This window comes from Peromyscus californicus, unplaced genomic scaffold (assembly GCF_007827085.1).
Source record: "Peromyscus californicus insignis strain IS unplaced genomic scaffold, ASM782708v3 Scaffold_4__1_contigs__length_199733344, whole genome shotgun sequence".
Taxonomy (NCBI): Eukaryota; Metazoa; Chordata; class Mammalia; order Rodentia; family Cricetidae; genus Peromyscus; species Peromyscus californicus.
The window spans coordinates 144649092-144674628 of NW_026294562.1; the positions used below are offsets into that span (position 1 = coordinate 144649092).

The window sequence follows — 25537 nt, forward strand, 5'->3', positions numbered from 1 at the left end:
ATCAAAATTCATGAGGTCTAGAAACATACCGAAGTCTTAACATGTGTGTGTCAAGTTCAGATTTGTTAAATAATCATGCTGACACACTAGTTAATTTTGACTTTCATTGTGGTCTGAATGATTATGCTTCCTCCCATTAATGTTTGGAAACCTAATTCCCAATTTATCAGGGATAGTGTTAGGGGGGGGCTTTGGGAGGGGATTATATCAGGAGGATGGAGCCTTGAGGAGGAGGATTAGTGTCTTTTTAAAAAAGAGCACCAGGGAGAGCTCTTATCCTTTCTGCCCTATGAGGACATAGCAAAAAAATAACGGAAACAATTTCTAGGAGACTAAAACACTGCTTAAAAGATGCTTTGTGTGGCCTGAATCTGTTTGGGCTGTTAGATTGTCATTAGTCACACTGTTCACTAACAACATTTATATTTTTAATGTTTATGAAAATATTAAGACATTCATTCCTCACAATTCTGGAGGCTGGGAAGGCCAAGGTCCAGTTGCCATCAGAATGTTATCTGGGAAGGGCTTGCTTCCTCTTCATCCAAGCCTGTATTTTTGCTATACTTCAAGGAGTAGAAGGAACAAGAGATCTCTTTGTAGCTGTTTTATCAGGGTACAGATCCTATCTTGAGGAATCTATCACATAGCATATTCAAGACCTAATAGCCTACCTCCTCAGGATGCTAGTCCCATATGAGTTTTGGAAGACTGGGCAGACACTGGACACGGCAAGCTCTCAGCACTCTACTGAGTGCAATGAGACAATTAGAACCAAGACCACACACTTTCCTGGAGGACCTCATTATGGACACACATTGGTAACTGGACTTTGTGCAGTTAGAAGAAGCCACTGGGGTTCACAGATGCTAGAGCTATTTCCCAATGTACATCATGTTTTGAAGTGAACCTGGTAGAACCCATAGAAAAGAGAGGCCAATGGGAAGGAGGGCAGAGTACCAGTGGAGGCCAAAGAACACGAGAAAGCTGCAGTGAAATAAGCCAGTCACAGAAAGACAAATGCTATGTGATCTCACTCTGGAAATGTCATTCTCCTAGAAACAGAGAGAAAGGATCATTGAGCTAGCCAGTGGTGGGTTATTAGAAAAGGGTACAAAATCAGTTCAACCATAAAAATAAAATTTAGTAACCAGGATGTAATATATATATATATATATATATATATATATATATACACATATATATGCATATATATATGTATATGTGCATATATATTTCCACATTGCAAAAAATAGCATTCTTATAAAAAATGACAAACTACCTGACTGACTCTGTTTAATGCATACCTAGTCAAAATGCTTTAAGTACACTTAAAAATGAGAGAAGGCTCATTTGAGAAAATGAAGTCTAGTACCACAGCTCCAACAGGAAGGGCCATGAATAGGATGTGCACAGTGGTAGCAGAGTTGGTGACAACCACTGAGCCAAGAAAGAGTATATTGACAAGGCAGTTCATAGGGGTGAAAAAAGAGGAAAGGATTGCCATGAGGAAGATAGAAGGCAGCCAGAAATGATAGCATTTTAGAATAATAGTGACCAGGAAGGAAAACTCAAATGTGTAGGATAAAGGAGGGACGTTTTTAAGTGACCACAGCATGGTATAAATACCAGACTTGGAAAACAGTTTTTCCTGAGAGATTGGATGTGACCAGAAGCAGCTCTGTTAGGTTGGTCTATGATGAACAGAACATTGCATACACAACTTCCCCATCCATTGGTGGCCTGGCCTCCTGGCCTCCTGGCCCCCTTGCCCCTCTCCTCAAGAGAACATCCTTTCTACAGGCTGGGTGGTATTCCTTTTCTTTTTCTCCATGTGTGGTCTGACTGAGGCCCAGAAGAATGGAGAGGAGTATCACTGATTCTCTAATCATACTCTAAGCATCTTGCAAGGCCTTGAGTACCTTCCTGTCCTGGCAGCCATGACGCTGATCTGCAGCTCAGATGGCAACAGTGAGACGCTTGACCACTTCACCCTCCTGCTTATCATTTTCTTACCTCTTAGCTGATTCTAGTCAGTGGCAAAACCCACTGGACGAATGCTGTCTGATGGATCTCAAACAGGGATGCTGACCCACTAGGATGAGAGATGCTATATTGATAGACATTTATCTTTTGCAAAGTTTCCTTTACTACATTTTTGTGATTGATGTGCTGTCAACGTGATTTCCAGAAAGTCACAGACATGCTTGGTGTGTGGTCTATTCTTCTTGTATTTCTACCCTCTTTTATGAGAGAAAGGGCAGCTAGAGATGTGGGTTTCAGAGAACTCACATCATATCCTTTTTAAATGACAATTCTCATTAAATCCTAATCTTCATCTTCGATGTCAAATTCAACTAATGCTGAGCAACATAAAAATCTTACATAGCAACCAGAAGCTCCTGGGTATTCCCACATAGCCAGAAGACAAAGCTACTGCTGTCCTCACAGGCTGTGTGAGACTAGATTTGACACCAAGCTAGAATCCTCTATATCTGGTTACATTAAGATTAGCTATTAGTCATTAAACATCTACTGTGTGTAAGGCATTTATTTACTAAATGCATCATATTTAGGTCTGTGCTTTTTCCTCACTTTGACCTGTTAGGGGTAGGCAATGTTTGCTCTAAACTACAGACAGCTTGGTAGAAACTTCATGCTGGTAGAGCTGGCTCATGGTCACTTTGGTAGCTAACATCAGAGTGACTTTCTTCTTCAGATCTTGATTTCTGAATGGCCTTGTCAAGACAGGGATGGCTATACCACTGTCAACCCTTAGATCGGCAGCACTCCATGACATCACTAATGTCATTAAGAGAAAAGGGCCTTGGAAATAGCCAGATATCTTCTCCAAGTACTTGTGAGGAAAAATGCCTACAACCTTCCTGCACAGGTCTGCTCATGCCTGGCCAAGGAGAACAGATGTGAGTCTTTCTGGAGTCATGATGGCAGATGACATTCATTAGACTTCACTGTCTCCTCTACTGTCGCAGCAGAAATGCCAGGTCTAACTAAACACAATTCAATGATGGCTGACCAAAGAGAATTTAGGATTGACTGCTAACACCCAAGCTGAAATAACTAGCTATTCTTCCATCCTTAACATGATGAGGAGAGCTGAACTCAGCCACGTTGAACTGACAGACACACTGGCAGCCACATAGTCACTTATCTGTTGTTACTCGCTAACTCTACTAACACCAGCAAAATAAATAAGTCTTTTAATAATAACGGTTAGAAAGTAAGAACCTGTGAGTTATAATGGGTTACAGATAGAGCTTATTCTGTGTTTTAAGTAACAATTATTATTCTGTTGAACCATTACTGGAAAGCAAATACTAATTTCTAATTTCATCCCACAATACCAAAGATGAGCTTGGAGAATCATGCCCACCAAGGTATAGAGTGCAGCCTGGCCTCTATCCCATGTGGTCCTCAAAGCAGGCCACTCTGCTGCATACCTGGGGCCTATTCTTGGAAATGATGCTCTCTAAGCCCCCAAAGTAACTGTGTGCCCCCGCCAACTCACTGCTTTCGGAAGGTGGGTAAGAGAGATGTGGTTGGAGAGTTTTGTTCCTTGGAGGGTTAGGGTTGTCCCAGCTGTCATGGGCAACAATGTGTCTCAGGACTCCATGGCTCAACTACATATTAGGAGGAACTGGAACTACCAGAGTCTAACACTCTTCAGCTCACCCCTATTCCCTGTGTGACTTTCTGTGCCCCACATGTGATCTGCTCCCCATCCCTTTCCTCCTTAGCCTATTTAACACCAATTAACTCATGATGGAAGCATTTCCCATGACCTGGGCTATCTTAAGAAAAAATAATCTATATTTCCAAATGTGCTGGTTAGTTTTTATCAACTTGACACAAACTGAAGTTACTGGGGAAGAGGGAAATGCAACTGAGGAAATGCCTCCCTCAGACTGGCCTGTAGGCATGTTTGCAGGCCATTTTCTTAATTAATGTTTGATGTTGGGGAAGCTAGACCATTGCGGGCAGTGGCCAGCTCTGGGCAGGTTGTCTGAGAAAGCAGGCTATGCAAAACCTGGGGAGCAAACCAATCAGCAGCATTCCTCCGTCATCTCTGCTTTAGTTCCTGCCTCCAGGTTCCTTCCTTGGCTCCCCTCGTGATGGGTTATAACCTGTAAGCCAAATCAACCATTTCTCTCCATGTAGCTTTGACTAGGTGTTAATTGCAGCAACAGAGAAGCATCTAGAGCATCAGGCGTTTCCTAACTCCCTGAACTGTTCTCTTGTCGCAGTATCCTAGTGCCCCAAATTCTGAGCTTTGTGAGCTTTCAGATTCATGTTTCCCATGTAGTCACATCTCCCAGTAAATGGAGAACTGTGTTACTTCTCCTGGCTCAGGGCAGGGGTGGAACGCCTAGTCCCCTGTAAGAGGGTCTCTTAACAGCATAGTCCCCCATGTAAGTGCTGCCCCAGTTGGAGGCCAGCTGCAGAGTCTCTGCCTATAGGCCAGTGCAACCAGGAGGAAATGCAGAAGAGGTGATGGGACAAGCAAGCACCACCAGTCAGAGCCAGCCTAGAAACAGCAGGAAGCAGAGGATTGCTCCCTGCCCAAAGGATATTACCTTGTTGCCCTCCTTTGACCAGAGTCCAGCCAGACTGCTTTGTTCAAATCTGTGTCTGAGTTTCACAGACGTGCATTATGTAGGCTTCTGCAAGAAACACACACACACATACATACAGGGTGTGTACAGATTTGTCAGAATAGCAGCCAATTTTTCAATGGAGACTTTAAAAGCCAGAAAGTCTTGGGCCAGTGTAATACAAGTTCTGAAACACCACACATGCCAGCCCAGGTTTCTGTACACAGCAAAATCCTCTGTTATAGTAGAAGGAGAAAGAAAACTTTCCATGATAAAAGCAGGGTAAGCTGGGTGTACAGAAGACACTAGAAGGAAACCCTGGGACTAAAGAAAAAAAATAAGCATATTCAAGAGTTGACAGTGAAAAAATGAGAATGTTAGGACACTGGTTAAACAAAGGGAAACTAATACAACAAACACCATAAAATCAATACAATGACCAGAATCAATACACATCTCTCAAAAATAACTTTGAACAGTAGTTATCTCAACTCCACAGTCAAAAGTCACAGACTAACTGACTGAATGAAAATGATATCCATCATTTTGCTGCCTCTAGGAAACACACCTTATTACCAAGGAGAGAAGTTACCTTAGAGTGAAAGAATGGGAAAAGTTATTCCAAGCAAATGGAACCGGGAAACAACCAGAAGTTGCTGTTATAGTACCTGACAAAACAGACTTCAAACAAAAACTAATCAGAGAGATCAAGAAGGACACTTCATACTGATCAAGGGAACAAGACATCAAGAGGACATTATAATCCAAAACATACATGTGTTAAGCTCTAGTGCATCCAGATTCATAAAGTAAATGACACTAGACAAAAAGTAATGGATCAACCCAACACCTTCATAGTAGGTAACTTTTAACAGTTGGGCCAAGCATCTGTCAATATTGTTTATCTTTTCAAAGAACCAACTCTTAGGTTTATTGATTCTTGTTATTGTTTTCTTTGTTTCTATTTCCTTGATTTATGCTCTGAATTTTATTATTTCTTACCATTGACTGGGTTTGAATTTGGTTTGTTCTTGCTTTTCCAACATTTTAAGTTTTATCATTTAGCCATTTATTGTGCTCTTTCTGCTTTTTATAATGTAGAAATTTAGAGGTATAAATTTCCCCCAAAAAAACTGTTTTTAATGTGCAGCAAAGGTTTTGATGTGTTGTTTTGTGGTTTTATTTTCATTTAGTTCCAGGAAGTTTTTTCTTTATTTCTTGGTTTCTTCTTTGACCCATTCATTATTTAGTAATGAGAAACAGAGACAGTTAGCCAGAAGCAGAACTACAGAAACCAAAAAAGCAAAGTTAATACATTTAGAGACTTTCCCAGAACTATGAATTTTGATGGATTAGGTCTTTGTTAGTTTTAGCAGATGGTGTTGTCAACTGCTGAGTTTTCCAGCCTGGTAGGTATTTCCACCATGGAACTAGTTGTGCTAAGGTCTTGGGGCCTACTAAGGTCTGGGGCCCTGCTACAATGAGTGTTTAATCTCCATGAATTTGTGTATGCACTAGAAGGTTTTGTTTATTGGTTGGTTTAGTTTGGCTGTCATCTTAAAGTTTTACTGCATTGTGCTCAAATAGGATACAAGGAGTTAGTTCAACCTTTTTAATTTGTAAATGTCTGTTTTGTGTCTCCGGATGTGTTCTATTTTAGAAAAGCTTCCATGTGCTGATGAGTAGACTGGGATTCTTTGGTGTTTAAATTTGGATAGAATATTCTGTTGATATCTGTTAAGTGCCTTTGATGTATGATGTTAATACATTCTGATGCTTCCTTTATGTTTTGTCCAGATGGCCTGCCTATTGGAAAAAGTGGAGTATTATTGGATTGATATTAATCTATGACTTTAAATCAAGTAGTAGATTTTTTTATGAAATTGGGTCACCCCTGAGTTTGGTGCATATATATTTAGGATAGTAATATCTTCCTGGTTAACTGTACCTTAATTGGAATTAAATGTACTATTTTGTCTCTTCTGTTTAGTTTTAATTTGAAGTCTATTTTGCCAGATACAAGAAGAATAACATCTGCTTGCTTCCTGGTTTCCATTTGACTGGAGTATTTTGTTTATTCTTTTACTCTAAGGCAATGCCTATCTTTAAAACTAAGATATGTTTCTTGGAGGCAGAAGATAGATGGATTTTGCTTTCTGATCCATTCAGCCAGCCTATGTCTTTTGATTGGAGAATTAAGCCCATTGATATTTAAAGTTATTATTGAAATTTGTATATATTAATTAGGATCATCATGCTGTTGATTTTTGGTGCTATTTGTTATTTTGTTGTCATTGTTATTTTGTGTTTTAATAATTACGTTTTCTTGATTCTTTCACAGTCTCTCTGCTATGCTCATTCCTTTCTTCATCCTGGAATAATGCTCCTGAATTTTCTTTAGGTTTGATTTGTTGGGTATACATTTTTTTAGGCTGTTTATGCCATGGAAATTTTTTCTTTCCCCTTCAAAGATGGCAGATAGTTTTGCTGGGTATATTATTTTAGGTTGGCTGTCATTGTCTTTTAGGACTTGCAATACATTGCTCAGGGCTTTTCTTGCTTTCCAAAGCGTCCACTGAGAAACAGCTGATTTTCTGGTTGATTTACCTTTATGTGACTTTTTTTTTTCTCTTGCAGATTTCAATATACTTTCTTTGTTATGTCTTACTGTTTTAATTATGATATGCTGTGGTACTTTTCTTTCAGGTTTTGTCTATTTAGTGTTCTGCATGCTTCTTATATGTATGTGGGGGTTCTTTCCTTAGTTTGGATAAGTTTTCTTCTGTGGTCTTGTTGAAGATCTGGTCTATGGCATTGGCTTGAGATTCTTTTCCTTCATCTATGCTTATAATTCAAAGAGTTTTTTTTTTTCAAGATACCCCACATTTCTTGTATTTAGAAAAATTGTTATGTTCTTTTCTTATTTGGTCTAGAGCCTCCATTTGATCCTTGAGACCCGATATTCTGCTTGATTCATTCTACTTGTAGCCTTTTCTCTTACCCCATCTCCATTTCTTTCCTCACTAGCTGACCCACAGAAGCACTCTCTATCAGGGACCCCCATAGCCTACACACTTGCCTAGCATCCAGAAAGGGAAAAGAGTGGAGCACTCACCCAACAAAAATAGGACCAGATATCAGTACCAAGAAATATCTCAAACATCATAGTTACAGATGCCTAGATCCCAGAGCAAAAACAAAATCATGAACAGATAAGACAATAGTGTCTACACCAGAAACCAGTAACCCTATTACAGTAGATTCTGAGAAATACAATATTGCTGAAGCACAAGACAAGGACTTCAAAATAACAATTATGAATATAGTCAAGGATTTTAATGAGGGTTGAATAAATCTCTTAGTGAACTCAATGAAAACACAAAGAGTTGAATGAGCTAATGAAAACAATTCAAGACATGAATAAAATCACTAATGAAAAATCCAAACAGAAACAAAACTGGAAATGAAAAATTGAGGATTTAAAATATAAAACCTCAGAGGCAAGAATCAAAAGTAGAGTACAAGGCATAGAAGGAGAGAAGCTTGGGTGTTAAATACAAGATAGAAGAAATGGAAAGATCAGTCAAAAAATTAAATGTAAAAAACATCTAGGCCCAAAACATCCAGGAAATGGATATTATGAAAAGATCAAACCTTCAAATGGCAGGGAAAAAGGAAGGAGATGAGACCCAGACCAAAGGCACAGAAAATACTCTGAATAGTCATAGAAAAAAAAATGAAAGGGGTGCTTTTTAAGGTACAAGAAGCATGTAGAATGCCAGTAACTAGAAATGAAATAAGACCAGAAATGAAATTCCCCATAACACATCTTTATTCCAACACTAAATGTAAAGAACAAAGAAATAATATTAAAAACTGCAAGGGGAAAAGACCAAGTTGTGTCTAAAGGCAGGCCCATTGGAATAATATTTGATTTCTCAGTGGAGACTCTGAAAGCTAGAGAGGCCTATCCAGATGTTCTACTAACTCAAAAAGACTATAGATGCCAGTCCAGACTACTATAGCCAACAAAATGATCAATCAAAATTTTCAGAGAAGGAAAAACATTCCATCATAAAACCCAAATTTAAGCAATTTCTATCCATCAGTACATTTCTATAGATGGAAAACTTCAGTCTGATGAGATTAACTACATCCAAGAAGACACAAGAAATAGATTATTGAAGATCAGTTAATCAAAAATGGGGGAAAAATCCACACCATAACAAAAATTAACAGGAATCAATAAACATTGCTTGCTGATACCTGTCAATATTAATAGTCTCAATTATCCAATTAAAAAACATAGACTAACAAATTGGATAAGAAAGCAGTATCCATCTTTCTGCTGCATCCAAGAAGCTTACTTTAACACCAAGGATAGGCATCTCTCAGGGTAAAAGAATGGAGGAAAGCAGATGCAAATAGCAAGCAGGTATAGCCATTTTAATATCTGACAAAAAAAGACCTCAAACCAAAAGTAATCAGAAAAGGTAGGACACTACATGCTCACCAATGAAAAAAATCTATCTGGAGGATATTGCAATTCTAAACACTTATGGACCAAACACAAGGGCACCAAAGTTCATAAAAGAAAAACTACTATAGCTAAAATCATAAATTGAATATCACACAGTGATAGTGGGTGATTGGTGACTTCAATATCCAATTTTCCCCAATACACAGATCATCCAGACAAAAACTAAATGGAGAAATGCTGGGATTCAATTACATCATAAATCAAATGGACCTAGAAAACATCTACAAAACATTTCACCGAACACAAGAGAATACAGTTTCTTCTCCGAGGCTTATTATATGTTCTCCAAAATCAACCACATACTTGGACACAAAGCAAATCTCAACAGACATACAAAAATTGAAATAATGCCATGCATTCTATCTGACCACTATGGATTAAAACTGGAAATCAGCAACAGAAACAATAAAAAAAAACTTCCAAACTAATGAAAACTGAACAACTCACTTCTGAATGAATAATGGGTCAAGAAATAAATCAAGACAGAAACTTAAAAATTTTTTAGAACTGAATGGAAATGAAAATTCAATATATTCAAACTTATGGGACACAATAAAAGCAGTTCTAAGAGACAAGTTCATAGCACTAAATGTTCGCACAAAAAAAAGTGGCAAGATTTCAAATTAGTAACTTAGTAGCACACATGGAAGATCTAGAATAATGGGAAGAAATAATGCTCAAAAGGAGTAGACAGCAAGAAATGATCAAACTCATGGCTGAAATCAATGAAATAAAAAACAAACAACAAAAAGACAAGAATCAATGAAACAATGTGTTGATTCTTTGAGAAAATTAACAAGATTGTCAAGCCCATAGGCAAATTAACTAAAATATGAAGAGAGAAGATCCAAATTAATAAGAGATGAGAAGGGTGACATCACAACAGAAGTGGAGGAAATTCAGAGAATCATAAAGACACCACCAACATGGAAAACCTAAAAGTAATGAGTGAATTTCTTTATATATATGACCTATGGAAATTAAATCAAATAAGTAATTTAAACAGACACCTAAACCCTAATGAAAGAGAATCACCAATGAAAAGTTTCCCAACCAAAAAAATGCCCAGGGCCAGATAGATTCAGTACAGAATTCTACTGGATTTTCAAAAACAAATTAATGCCAGTACTCCTCAAATATCCGGCAAAACAGAAACTGAAGGAACACTGTCTGATACTTTTTATGAAGCTGCTCTATCTCTGATCCCAAAACAACACAAAGACCAAGAAAACAACAACAACAATATGCCAATAGAATATAGATGTAAAAATTATGAGTAAAATACTGGCAAACTGAATCTAAGAACACATCGAAAAGATTATCCATCACAGTCAATTTGGCCTCATTCCAAAGATGCAGTGATGACTCAAAATACATAAACTAATATGCGTAATTCACCATAGAAACAGACTGAAAGTCAAAAATCATAGGATCACCTCATTAGATGCAGAAAAAGGCCTTTGACAAAATCCAATATCCCTTCATGATAAAAGTCTTGAGGAGACTAGGAATTCACAGGGCATGTTTCCATGTAATAAAGGCAATATATAGCAAGCCCACAACCAATATCAACCTAAATAAAATGAGTAAAAAAGCATTACTACTAAAATCAGGAACAAGACAAAGTTGCCCCCTCTTTCCATACCTATTCAATGCATCACTTAAAGCCTTAGATAAAAGAATAAGAAAACTGAAAGAAATCAAGTGTATTCAACTAGGAAATGAAGTAGTCAAAGTATCTTTATTGGCAGATGATATGATTTTATACATAAAACAGCCTAAAAACTTCACAAGGAAACTTCTATAGCTAATAAAAATTTTTAGCAAAGTAGCATGTTGCAAAATTAACACACAGAAAATCAGTAGCCTTTCTATCATGACAGACTGAGAAAGACGTCAAGGAAGCAGTACCTTTCACAGTGACCTCAACAATATAAAATATCTTGTGGTATCTCTAACCAAGCAAGTAGAAGATTTCTGTAATAAAAATATTAAGACACTGAAGGAAGAAATGGAAAATGATACCACAAGGTGGAAAGATCTCCCCTGGTCATAGATCAGTGTCCAAATGACCATCATACCAAAAGCAATCTATAGATTTGATGCAATATCCCAACAAAATTCATCACAGAAATGGAAAAAAAATTAATTTTCAATTGTGTATGGAAACACACATATACAGAGACAAACAAACAAACAACAGGATGCCTAATGCAATCCTGAATAATAAAAGAACTTCTAGAATTATCAGCATCCCAGATTTCAAGTTGTACTACAGAGCTATAGTAATGAAAGTATCATGGTATTGGCATGAAACATACATGTTGATCAATGGAATCAAATTGAAGACCCAGATGTAAGTCCACAAACCTAGGACACCTGAATTTTGACAAAGAAATCAGAAATATGCACTGGAGAAAAAGACATCTTCAGCAAATGGTGCTGGTCAAACTGGATGTCTACATGTAGAAGAACACAAATAGATCCATATTATGATCCTGCACAAAACTCAACTCCAAATGGATCAATGGACCTTTACCTAAGACCAGAAACCCTGAATCTGATAAAAGAAAAATTGGAGAACAGTATTGTAATCATTGACATAGAAAAAGATTTTCTGAATAGCACATTGATAGCACAGACATTAAAACCAACAAATAGTAAACAGAACCTCATGAAGCTGGAAATTTGTGTGGTAAAAGACACCATCATTCAGACAAAGTGACAGCCTACAGAATTGGAAAAGGCTTTTGCAAATTACACATCTGATAGTATATAAAAGAATAAAGCACTAAAAAATGAACATCAAGAAAACAAACAGCCAATTTAAAATGGTATATAGCAGTAAGCAGAGACTTCTTAAACAGTGAAAGAGAAATGTCTGAGAAACACTTAAAGAAATGCTCAATGTCCTTAGCCATCAGGGAAATGCAAAGTAAAAGTACTTTCAGATTTCATGTCACACCTGTCAGAATGGCCAAGATCAATAAAACAAATGACATTCTCATAATGAGAATGTGGGGAAAGGAGAACATTCAACCACTGGGGGTGGGAATGCAAGATTGTATAGCTTCTATAAAAATCAGTGTAATGGTTCCTTAGGAAACTGGAAATAGATCTACATCAAGATTCAACTATACCACTCTTGAACATATACCCAAAGGACTCTATAGCCTACTACAGAGATTCCTGCTTATTCACATTCATTGTTGCTATATTCATAATAGACAAAAATTGGAAAAAGCCTAGATTTCTCTCCACTGCTGAATGGGTAATGTAAATGTAGTACATTTACACAATAGAATATTATTCAACTATAAAGAAAAATAAATTATGGAATTTTTCAGGTAAATGGATGGAGCTAGACTAAATCATCCTGAGCATGGTAACCAAGATGTAAATGAAGATATATTATATTATATGTAATATACATAAATAATTTTTTCTTATATGTGAATGTTAGCTTTTAAGCCTTAAATGTGTGTGTGTGTTATATTTTTAATAACCACAGAGATTAGGTACCTAGTAAGAAAATAGATGGAGGGAGGATTGATCTACCAAGGAAGGGAAAATAGAATGTGTTGTTATGGAATATGGAAAGATAAAGGGGAAATTAGAATAGGAGGGTAAATGGAGAGAAGTATGGGAAAAAAGTGCAAAAGAAGGAATATGTGGAGGTGAACCTAACACTAAAATAATGGATACTTATTACTATAGAAACTTCTTAAAATATATGAATAAATGAAAGGAATCAAAATGAAGTCTCTAAATATTAGGGTAGATGATGCCCCATAAGATATCTTATGCCACTAAGTAAAACCTTCAAAAATGGGTTACATTTTGTTGAGTCATTGGCCAAAGGATTCCCATGGAAATACCCAAACATCATACTGCTAAGGCTATTGGTTACTCCTGACACTCCTAAAGTGGTCAAAAGCCAGAGACTAGATAGGTCTAGGTGAAAGCCTACAATTACTATTCTGCTAAAGGAACATCCAATAACATGGCACCCAATGACATAACACTATACAGATCAGTGTCTCACTCATCCCACCTTAGAAAGCTTCTTTCAGTAGAAGGTGTCTAACACAGAGACCCATACCTAGATAATGTGCAGAAAATTAGAGACTTTGAAGCACTCAGTCCTAAATAGGATGTCTTCATCAACCCCCACCCCCCAAGGCTTAGAGATCTATGTGGAAAAAGCAGAAAAACTCTAAGAACCAGAAGGGATGGATGACTCCAAGGAAACAGTGTCTTCTAGATACAAAAGGACAGATGTATATATGAAGTCACGGAGTGTGGTAGCATGTACAGAGCCTGCACAGATTTAAGCCAGATGGGGTCCTAGTTCTGAGAGCAGGAAGTAGACACAAGCTCTCATCAGTACCCAAGAAGCTATCTCCAATTGATATGTGCTTGCAAAGAAAAAATTAGTTTTCTCCATTGGAGTCTCACTGGGTCTGTTAAACACTCTTTGGAGCAGGGTCCATGCCCAGGCATGGTCTGCCAACACAAAACAAGTTCAGTGTTTATATACTTTTCATCTCATTTGCTCTGTTTGGCCATGTTTTGTTAAATTGATCTTCTTTATTTTGATTTCCATTTTTGTGTTTTTGTGGGGAGTTTGTGTGTTGTTTTTTGTTTTGTTTTGTTTTAAAGAATGAAGAAGAACATAAAGTTGGGTGTGTGGGAAGGTTGGGAGAATCAAGAAGGAAGTGGAGGAGAGTAAAAAATAATCAAAACATGTTTTATGAAAAATGATTTCAAAAATGTTTAAAATAAAAAGAGATGGTGCTCAATGGAAAAGAATTAAGGATGCAGATATCAGCCCACTCTCCCAAAGCTACTTGATTTTTTACAAAGATGAATAAAATGCACACTGAAGAAAAGAAAATGATGCTTGTAAAAGTGGATGGCTCCATGTAAAAGAATGAAGCTAGGTCCTTATTTCTCACCCTGCACAAAATCAACTCCAAATGAATCAAGGACCTCAACATGATACCTGATACCCTGAGCATGCTAAAGTAGAGTGATGGGAATACACTTCAACTCATAGGCACAGAAGACTTTCTCAATAGAACTCTAATAGCACAGGACTAAGACTGATAATCAATAAATGGAACCTTATAGAACAAAATATATTCAATACAGAAAGGACACCATCATTTAAGTGAAGAGGAAGCCTACATAACAAAAAAAACTTTTACCAGCTAGAGATCTGATAATGGGTTCAAGTCTAGAATATGCCATAACAACAACAATAATAAAAACCTCAAACACAAAGAAAACAACCAATCCAGTTATAAATGTGTCATGGACTAAACAGAGAGTTTTCCAAAGAAGAGAGACAAATGGCAGAGAAATATTTTTCAGATGTTCAATTTCCTTAGTTATTAGTAAAATACACATTAAAATATTTTGAGTTTTCATCTTACCCCAATTAAAATGGGTAAGAAAAAAATTACGACAAATCCTGGCATGGGTATGGAGAATGTTGAACAGTTATTCACTGCTAGTGAAAATGCAATCTGGTACTGCCACTATGGAAATCAATATGGAGGTTACTCAAAAAGCCCGAAATAGATCTTTCATATGATCCAGCTATACCCTTCTTCCATATATACCCAAAGGACTCTATCCTACTACAGAGATTCCTGCTCACCCATATTCATTGCTGCTTGTTCACAATAATGAGGGAATGGAAACAACCTAGATGTCCATCAAACGGTAAATGGATAATGAAAACATGGTACATATACACAATAGAATATTGCACAGAAAAATTCAGTCCTGAAATTTTCAGGTAATGAAGTAACACAGACCTCAAAAGACAAATTACACAGAGACTGAGATGGCTGAGTGGAGGGAGGGACAGAGAGGAAAAGCAATGAAAGAGATATCTTGGTAGAGGGAACCATTAGGGGGTTAGGAAGAAACCTGGTGCTAGGAAAATCTCCAAGAATCCACAAGGATGACACCAACTAAGCTTCTCTCATCTATAGACCCTAGCTTCGACTCTTTAGATGAATATGTTTAAATTGAAGTACCAATAGAAGCTAGAAAACTAGAAAGGGACTATGGGGCCAGAATTTAAAGTGTTAGCTGATAGAAAACAGGAAGTATGAAGGGGAATAATGGATCAGAAAGGGGTAGGTATGGTAGAAGATGGTAGTTCAGGTTAGGGGAGGGAGTATGGGGAAGGATAACTAATACTAAAGAGGTTTGAAATGGCATGTGGAAGCCTACTGCTGTAGAAGCTTCTGATGATATAGACATATACATATATTTAAAGTTTAAATGAATTTACCCTGTGCAGTGGCAACAGTGCTTCCCTAGACACTATAGGCTATCAAACAAATAGTCCAGGGCAGGTATGGCTTATCTCTCTTTGAGCTGTTATTCAGTGGGATCCAATAGACCACCTAAACATTACTGGATATTATCTTTGCTCTTGGGTAACTTCTAAAACTTGATGTAAGACCTATTTCTGAAGATGCCACATACTTGAGTCATAGGACATGGAGAAATCAAGCTAGTAAAATCCTGGAAGCTTCATCCTTCTGGCTACCTTTCACAGCACTGGAAGGTGCTGTGCACACTACTGTTGGAGAAAAGTACTCAACTGTCTTACCCAGATGTGAACTCCACAAGCTACAATAACTATTGACTGAACAAGAAGTGCCCACTGGTAAAATAGTGTCAAGGGCATCCAAATACATTTCTGACTAGATTTATGAGTTTTTTCCATAAAAATTCATACTTTGTAATGTTAACTGAGCCAAAACCCTAGGTCATAGGTCCTATGGGGAGATTGTGATACTATTATTCTGCTAAATGGACATAGTGATAAACTGCCCTGTAAATACTAATCTTTATACCCATAGATTAGCACATCTTCCACTCCCTATCAGAGAAGCTTCTTTCTGCTGAAGATAGTAGTTAATGCAGACACACAAAATTGGTCAGTGTGGACAGATTAAAAGACTCTGGAATGTTTGGCCCTAAATGAGACATCTCCTTCATAGCTCCTCCTCCCAAGACTCAGGAATTATCATGAAAGAAGGGTGGAAAGATTTAATGATTTGGTAAATCAGAGACAGTGGGATGAGTGCTGTCACATGAATGTGTCCTTGCAAACATGAGCTCATGGGGACTATGACTGCAAGCAGATCTGCAAAACCCATGCCAGCCAAAATCCCAGCAAGGTCAGGGAAGGTTCGAAGTCCCACCCCTAGTTGAGGAATTACTGGCAACTGGAGTTAGGGGGGAGAATCAGTTTTCTTTAGGGTGTTGACTCTGAGAGGCTTACTATGATCCAGTAGATTGTTCCTCACCCATGCACATATTGGCAGGACCAAGTGGACTCAGTTTGCTAAGGATATATATATATATATATATATATATATATATATATATATATATATATATATATATATAGAGAGAGAGAGAGAGAGAGAGAGAGAGAGAGAGAGAGAGAGAGAGAGAGAAGGAGAGAATGAAAACCTGAGTTTGAGAGAGAAATAGGGTGAGGAGGGAGAGGGATGAAATTGGAAGGGAGGAAATAAGAGAGTTTTGAACAAAACACATTATATACATGCATGCATGAAATTATCAAACAATAGAACTTTGCAGAAAAAAGTAGGCAATGTGAAAAACTAATACAAGTCCAGAATATGAAACTAGAGAACTTAAAATTTAGAATACTACTTTGACAAGAAGGGCGGTATTCATGAGTGAGTTCCTTGTATTTGCTATATACACTTTTTTTTCACAACTGTGAATAATTATTTGAACAAAGAAGAGTCAGTGTTGCAATATGGTTTTACAAAGATTTGGTATTTTGCAGTAAGTCAGTCACTAGACAATTCTGAATTATCTCTGCTGAGCTTCTTCTAGAAGCAAAGCAGATGACTTTGCCTGTGAGACCCAAGAACAACTGCTTATAGGCACTTTTGGAGGAGGTTGGCCTGGGTTCTGGGAGGATCTCCCTTTAGCTCATCTCTGTAGCTCATTCCCAGCTCCTGAGGCACTGCTGACTTACCTCCTGCAATGGGACACAGATTTGTTTAACCTTGGGAGTTGGGGCACCAAACCTTGCTCTGAAGGTGTGGCATCTTGCTTACCCACATGGGACATCTGTGAAAATTTTTGGCTTGGGCTCTGGGGCAGACATGCTGGCTTAAGTGCAGGGCTGAGAAACAGCTTAGACGCACATGTTTCAATGGAACAGCTCCTGCATGGCTGTGTCTCTGAGCACCCCTCAGCTACCACCAGCCACTTGTGCCCCTTCCAGTGTGGTAGCTGCTTGCTGGTGTTGATGGCTCATCTTCTCAGATTCTAGACCCTGCAGTGCCTGAGGGTGATGGTAATACTCTCACTGCTGTATTCTGGGCATACCATGGCCATATATCTGGGACTCTGGACTTAGGCACCCTTTTCTTCTTACCACCCTTAGCAGATCATCTCTTCTCCATTCTCTGTCCCAGCATGGAGGCTCTGGTGCTCTTTCACCAGAACTCAGGGCCCCTGAACCCCTACTTTCTGCTCAGTAGAAACAACTGCATTCTTCCCCCCACACCACATTGATTCAGTTAGCTTGTTAAAAATGCACCCAACATTTCTCTTCTTCCTCCCACTGCTGAACAAGATGATTTTAATGTGGAATGTTCTTCTCTGCCCTGTCTCTACTGTTTTCTGTTGTCTCACTCAGGCTGACAGATCTTGATAGTGCCTACATTGGAGTAGGTCACATATTTGCTTTAAACCTTTCTCTAGGGTCTACCTGGCTTAGATAAAAAGTTCAATGCCTTACAGTGCCCTCAAGGCTCTACTTTCTTACCCTGCCCTCTTAATTATATTCCTAGCTTGTTTTAGGCATAAATGGATTGTTCCTGTTTCAGGACCTTGGTGCTTGCAGCCTCCTTTATCCCAAGGGACACAGAGCCACTCCTGAACATCCCTTAGATCCCCTAAATGAAGCCTTAAGTCTCATTCTCTGACATGCCTCTGCTTTTCTTTCAGAGGAAATGCCTTCCCAGCACTTCCCGCCACTTCTCACACTGCATCCTCTTCCTGTCACAGCTCTTTATTTCCTCAGACCAGGAATCTCTTGAGGGAGGTACTTGGGTTTGCTTTCCACCCAGTCTGTCCTAATTTTCTAGTGCTGCTGATGTGACAAGCTATCACCAACTCTACAGATTAAAATAACACTTGTGTTGCCCCAGAGTTCTATAACCAGAAGCCCATGGGACTTGGTAGATTTGTCTGTCTCCTTTGTCTCACAAGGCCTGAATCATGGTGCTGGAAGGGCTGGATTTTTTTTTCTGGACATTCTGAGTAGGCCTGCAGGTTTTTGAGGTGGGGCAGAATTCAGATCCATGTGGCTGTGGTAAAGGCCCTTGTCTCCTTGCCAACTGCCACATAGGGCTAATTTCCTCCTTTTTGGTGTTGTGGTCACTTCCACCAGCTTCAGAGCCAATGGCCAGCCCAGTCCGTTCTTCATTTGCAAATCTACTCCTGGGTCCTGGTTAAGAAAACTGTTTTTGACTGGACTAGCCCTCGGCCATAATGATAATCTGAGATAACCTCTGGATTTCCATCCCATTGATTTCATTTCATCTGCATAGTATCTTTTGCCATGTAAGTAACAAGTCGGCAGACATGACCCTGGACAGAGCCACTGTCTGCCCTAGCAGCCGTCTGCCCTAGACAGTGTGGCCAGTGCACAGGGAAGGTTTGCAGTAGGAATAACATTGGTGTGCTACGGCTAAGTGTCACTGTGTAAGTTAGGCAGCCATCTAAATCTCAGGTGTAGGTCCTGTCATCACCCCATCCCACAGATGAGGGAACTACAGCACAAAACAGGTGACCTGTCAAGGTCACAGATCTGCTGAGATGGCAGGCACTTATTCCAGAGCTGACCCTATTCTTTGGTAGGTGGAAAGAGAAAAGACATGAGAATTGGCTCAATCTGTGGCATATTTGGAGCATCTGGTCTTTTGCAGCAGTAAGGGTCTGACCCACATGGTGCAGGTGTACCACCCTACATGCTTTCTAAGCCCTGGAGTTTGATTCTCAACATCACCCTCTACTGTCTGCATCTTTGTATTTTCCCCCAGTGGAAACCACTCCGAATTTACCCATTTTCTTTCCCTTTCCCTACAGATGCTTACCCTAATTCTGAAGTCGTCTATGTTTGGACCAATGGTTCCACCAAGTCTGTGGTTGTGGCAGAAGATGGCTCCCGCCTCAACCAGTACCACCTCATGGGACAGACAGTAGGCACTGAGAACATCAGCACTAGCACAGGTATGAGATGCTTGACTTGTTGCCTGGGGCTAAGGAGCATCACACCTTTCATGGCTCCATGTCCTACTCTGCAGGACTACAGACCCCATGTAACTACTCTGGCTCCTGTAGACCCTCTTGAAGCTTGACAAAGGGGCACCAGCTGCAGTGACCTGGGAATGGAGAGGGTACTGATCTGTGGTGCATGTGGCAACTGTGCTGTACATATAGGTCCTGTCTGGAGGCCCAGTGATCCACTTATATAATATCCTTCGCCATTCCTAAGAAACAAGGTAGTCTCTGCAAAGAGGGGGATGCCTCCTACTGGCTGTTCCCCCGTTTCCTTCTCTGAACTTCTCAGGTTTCCCTGTGGTTGAATCTGGGAAACTAAACTAGCAGAAGACAATGAGTGGCTGAGGTGGTAACAAGAAGACAGATGCAGTTAATCACACACATACACCAATTTGTCTCTGTAGGGCTGTCTAGCTTGCCCAAAGGAATACCATGCACTTGACCTGCACAACCTTGAAGTTCTATGGCATCACCTCCCCTGGCTGAGGGCCAGCATGGCCTAAGCTATCACCAGGTTGTGGTCTTGGCAAACGAGGGATGCAACCTGTTTCCTCATATAACAGAAGAGAAAAAGTCTTAAGGGATGGACCAAGTCATGATTGGGAAATGCGCTCTGAGCTTCAGAGATGCCTTTGATTAGCTTACTGTTTGTTCACAGTCAAGCAGCTGGCAGGATACACACACAACACCACAGACATGCTCTTCTTTATACCACATGCACCTGCCAGGGCAGGGTCCTACCCATCAACACCCCATAGCACTAGGCATCCCTGAGTGATAGAGAGAGCCTGAGAGGGGAGTACCATGCCACAGTTAGAGGAAGTAGAATTTCACATCTGGTTTTATAGAAATGAAAGGAAAGGTATGTAGCAGAATTTGGGGTGCTGATACAGGGTGCTTCCTTTGGAAACACTTTCATACAGTTCCTTAACATTTTATAGCAGCAGCTCTGTACCAACCTATATTCTATAAAGACATCATTTTGAAAGCATTTTCCATTTCTGTTACTAGTAATTCAAAAATAAAGACAAGAAGAATTGAAAGGATAGTAATTTCATATCCTACTATATTTTGAATGGCATTTCTTGTCTTCAAGTGTTACGGAGAAACAAAATTTGATCATTTCAAAGGAACTAGACCTTGTTACTAGACATTCATCCACCTTTATCTCTATCCCTCTTTCTGTCTTCTGCTTGAAAGCCTGCCTGACCTCTCATCTGCTCTCAGCTGCAGGCTATTGGAAAAGCACCAGCATGTGTAGGCATTGCTTAGAACTTTGGCTCCTTTTCTGTAAGAAGGCATTTTTTTAACCTCTCTTTGACCTGTGACATCATAAACACGTGTCTTGGGGGCATCTGTAGCAGCCTTGCTAAGCTACGGGTTTTGGTTTAAGAAGCCTCCAACATGCCAATGCCCTGTCTACTACCCCTTTATAGGCAAGCCAAACAACTGGAGTTTGCACCAGAAACCTCTCTAAGACTATGCTTCCATGATCATAGTAATTCAACAGCCCATCCCTTAAGCTTTGTACTACTCATTGATGAAATCTCTAGACCATCTCACAGCCTGTACTTCTCAAAGCATCCCTCCCATCTCTAGGGAGACACACACACACACTTATCCAGAAAACCTCACTTCACATATAGACCCACAGCCCTCCCACCTCAGCTCCTTACCAGTTAACCATTAGAACGGCATCATTCTCAGCAAAAAATGGAAGATCCCCACTTGCCTCCCACACAGCCAAGCAAATCCAGAGAAGGCAATGGGACATTGCCCAAGAAATCTAGTTTAGAACAACAAAGGGCCGTCTCTCTGCTGGGTAGCAGATAGGATGAGCTTCCCAGATCTGTGGCCTGCCTGTGTGGCTGTTTCTCCCTCTCTTCCTGGGTTGGGAAAGCACCAGGCCTTGGCAGACAGTAGCCGTCCTGTCTCCCTGGAGCTCCACAGCTGGAAAATAAGGAGGATCTGTTCATCCCCAGCAGGACACTGGATGCCTGATTTCTATCTGCAAAGGCTAAATCCTCAGATCCTGATTGCTATAACCTGCAAAGTGGTGAGGGGGTGGGGGCAGGGAGCATGACACAGATTGACGGGGGATTAATGAAACACATAAATCTGATTTTCTCCTAAAAAAGCGTGCACCAGCAAGGGCCCTTCAGAGGCTGGGGTTCACAAGATTTGCTTATGAAATGACCTTTAAGAAAGCCAGGCAGCAAGTCCTAGAAAAACCCCAAGCTAAAAAAATCACAGCCTGTATTCAGGGGAACTAGCCCAGACCCATGCAGGTTCCATGATTGCCACTTTAGTCTCTGTGAGCCCCTACGAGCCCTGTTTAGTTGATTTATTCAGCCTTGATATGAGGGTTTGTGCCTAGTCTTATTGCATCTTGTTATGCCATGTTCCATTGATATCCCTGGAAGGCCTGCTCTTTTCTGAAGGAAATGGAGAAGCAGTGGATCTGGGGGAGAGGGGAGATATGTGTAGGAGACTGGGAGGGATGGAGGTGGTGGTCGGGATATATTATTTGAGAGAAGAATAAATAAACAAACAAATAAAATCAGGCAGCTTGCATGGTGCCCAATCCCAACTGACACATCTCAAAAGCAACCCCCACACTCAGGGACAATCATGGAAGAGGAAGCAGAAAGATCGTAAGACCCAGAAGTCCTGGACACCTACTCTGATATGAAAGTGTGTTCTGCATATGACACGGATGTTGCACAGATGTACTCTCAACAGCATTAATCGCCTGAATAATATCAGCATATGATGACACCAATTGACATAACAACATGGACAGGGAAATTCCCACTCCTAGATGAAGAGCTCCAGGTGGTCAATGGGTGCTGAGGGAGGGAGAGCCAGTTTCCTCCAGAGGTGAGCTCCTGTGTAGGTTGTTCAATCCCATTGGTCAGTCCTGGACACACACACACACACACACACACACACACACACACACACACAATGCTAAACAGACACAGTAAGTTGTATATACATATTTGCAAGTTCATACTGTAATAATAATAATTAAAGAAGATATCATGAATTTCGGATGAGGACATGGGAAGAGGGGGTCAGAAATGAGGCAATGCTCTTGTATGAAGTTCTCAAAAAGTTATTAAGCAAACAACGAAAATGAAATTAAAAACAGCTCAGGCACCCTCTGCTACCAGCTACCTAAACAAATAACCCAAATAAACACTAGTTTGATTAAAGGCAAAGGAAGGGAGCATTATGAACTCCTCTGGGGAGGGCAGTAACCCTGACCCTGGGAGGAGAACTGATCTCCATGATTTGTGTATCTGCAGGTGAATACACAATCATGACTGCACATTTCCACCTGAAGAGGAAGATCGGGTACTTTGTCATCCAGACCTACCTTCCCTGCATCATGACAGTCATCTTATCCCAGGTGTCCTTTTGGCTAAATCGAGAATCTGTTCCAGCTAGGACAGTTTTTGGTGAGTACATCTGAACTGTGTATTAAAGGCATGATCCTTATTAGGTAGCATCGCAGAAAGGGAACCGGGAGATGGGAATGGGCTCATCAGGGCAGACAGGTTTATTCAGGAAAACCTGAGAATGGCTCACGCCATGCAATTAGTTAGAGCACTTCTTTTAGGGACTAGGGGGTCTTATATTGAGCTATATAAGAGGAAAGGGAGAGCAGAGGCTATGTGGGGTGGCAGCTGGCTAAGCTCTTCTTTTGCAACAGGATTTTTTTAAGTGAAGTTGTGTCTCAAGAGCTTAGGATGTGCTGCACCGCACCACGCTGTTCTCAATTCTTAGAACATCTGTTTTGTAGAATACTCTGTGCTTCTTCTGGAAGCCAGGTGTTCAGGTTTAAGATGCTGGTGCAATTGTTTTATCATTTCCCTATCTTGGCACTATTTGGAGGAGCTGGAACTTTTAGGTGATGGAGTCTCATGTAAGTCAAATCATTAAGGTTATGGCCTTGAAGAGGACTGTGGGTCTCTAGTCTCTTTGCTTCTTGGTCATCACAAAGTGAGACACTTTGTTCTTTTCCATGCTCCTGCCATGACTGATATTCTACCTCAGGCTCCAAATCAACAGAACCAACTGACCATGACCTAAGACCCCCGAAATGTAAACCAAATCAAACATTTCTTCTTTTTAAGTTAATTATCTAAGGTATTTTGTGACTGTAATGGGAAGCTAGCTAGTATAGTTATCATATTTCTATTAGGGCCTATCCACTGTGACCTGGGAAATAAATTGAACAAGTAGTTAAATTTTTAAAGTTAAGAAATAGGATTTCTCTTTGAACAAGAGTTTTAGGAGTAAAATTTGTTCTGCTTAATAATTATTTCCGTTTTAAAGACCTTTCATCATTAGAATACCCTTTGAAGATGTGAAATTATAAGCATCCCTCCCTCCCCTTTTTTTTATTCCTACCTCCCTTCCACTGGAAATCAAATCCAGTTCCTTGTGAATGGTAGGGAAGTAGTTTACCACCAAACTACACTCCTAGGCTGGACACAGTGGTATTTTCCCAATCAGGTATTTGTGATTTTTCATGTGGTTCCCTTTGAAGTGTGCACCCCAGTCTAAGATCTTCCACAAAATACATTCATTCCATTGTATATACACTATTACATTCTCCATATGGTAGTATGGAAACACACTTCCAGCCATCTGTGACTGTAGGTACTGCATTCTCAGATTCAGCCAACCACAGGTGGAAAATATTTGAAATGCCATCACATCTGTACTAAACATGTACAAACTGTTTTTCTTGCTATATTTCCTAAAAAATAGTATAGAGATGCTTTATTTGATGATCACATTATATAAGGTATTGTAAGGCACCTAGATATGGGTCATTATATATAAGAGACTGTCTGAGGGTTCTATGCAGAGGCTGTGCTATTTTATATGAGGCTCAAGTGTTTGTGGGTTTGGAAATCTGAGGTGGTCCCAGAACCTGCCCTCAGCAGACTCTAAATGATGACTAACAAATGACTTTTCCTGGATGCATGAGAAATGTCTGTTCATCCCAGGTGAGACAATGACAGACCAAAGAAATGATTCCACTCAAACCTATCTTGGTGAGCCAGTGAGTTTATCTTATCAGGGTAACTTACAGGATCATAGTTGGGAGTTTACTTACAGAAGCAAGCTGATGACACATGAGAGCTGTATCCTTGTCAACATGCAGGCAGTTCCATAATGAACTTCCCCTCCTTAACAATTGTTCTCTGCTTATAAAACCTGGAGGAAGGGCCTTGTGACTCTAACAAATTTCAAGCTTCCTTAGACTTGTAAGTTTCTGAGGCAAATTTCTGAGTCTTATGGGTCTCCCAGAAATGAATGTTTCAATTCAGAGGAAATGGCAATGTAAGAATGATACTATTGAAGAACAATCTAGAAAACCATCATTATGTGTCCCTAAGATATTAGATACAGCAGGATCAAGCTGTATTCAGTGGATGGTTTGACTCTCTCTCACCTTGAAGTTCCCTGTACTAGCTGGCTTTCTGTTACTCTAACATAGTACCTGTGTTTACTAATCCTAAAAGAAGAAAGTTTTGTAGTTCGGAGTTTTCCTATATCCTGGTGTGCCGTTGGTTGGGACAAATCTCTCCCATTCATGTCCCCCAAGTAAACATACAGAGGATTATATTAATTAAAACTGCTCAGCCATTAGCTCAGGCTTGTTACTGACTAGCTCTTGCACTTAAATTAACCCATAATTCTTATTTATGTTTAGTCATGTAGCTTGGTATCTTTTCTTAATTCTGCCTTGTCATCTTGCTTCCTCTGTATCTGGCTGGCAACTCCTGACTCTCCCTTCCTCTTCCCAGAATTCTCCTCTCTGCTTTCCCTGCCTATACTTTCTGTCTGGCTACTGGACAATAAGCATTTTATTTATCAACCAATCAGAGCAACACATATTCACAGCGTACAGAAAGACATCCCACAGAAAAGATTTCTTTTAGCTCACAGTTTTAGAGATTTTTAGTCTGTGGCCATTTGTTTGTGTTGATTTGGGGCCTGTGGC

The 25537-nt window shown here is 39.8% G+C and overlaps 1 protein-coding gene across 5 annotated transcripts in view; it reads left to right on the forward strand.

Annotated features, from left to right (window-relative positions):
• Positions 1-25537, forward strand: part of Gabra5 (gamma-aminobutyric acid type A receptor subunit alpha5) — a 103623-nt gene that overhangs the window by 62158 nt on the left and 15928 nt on the right. For all 5 annotated transcript variants that reach the window (XM_052762753.1, XM_052762749.1, XM_052762751.1 and 2 more), the window contains 2 exons: positions 19318-19461; positions 22824-22976. In XM_052762753.1, the coding sequence (XP_052618713.1) occupies positions 19318-19461; positions 22824-22976 (297 nt within the window). The remainder of the gene's footprint in view (positions 1-19317; positions 19462-22823; positions 22977-25537) is intronic.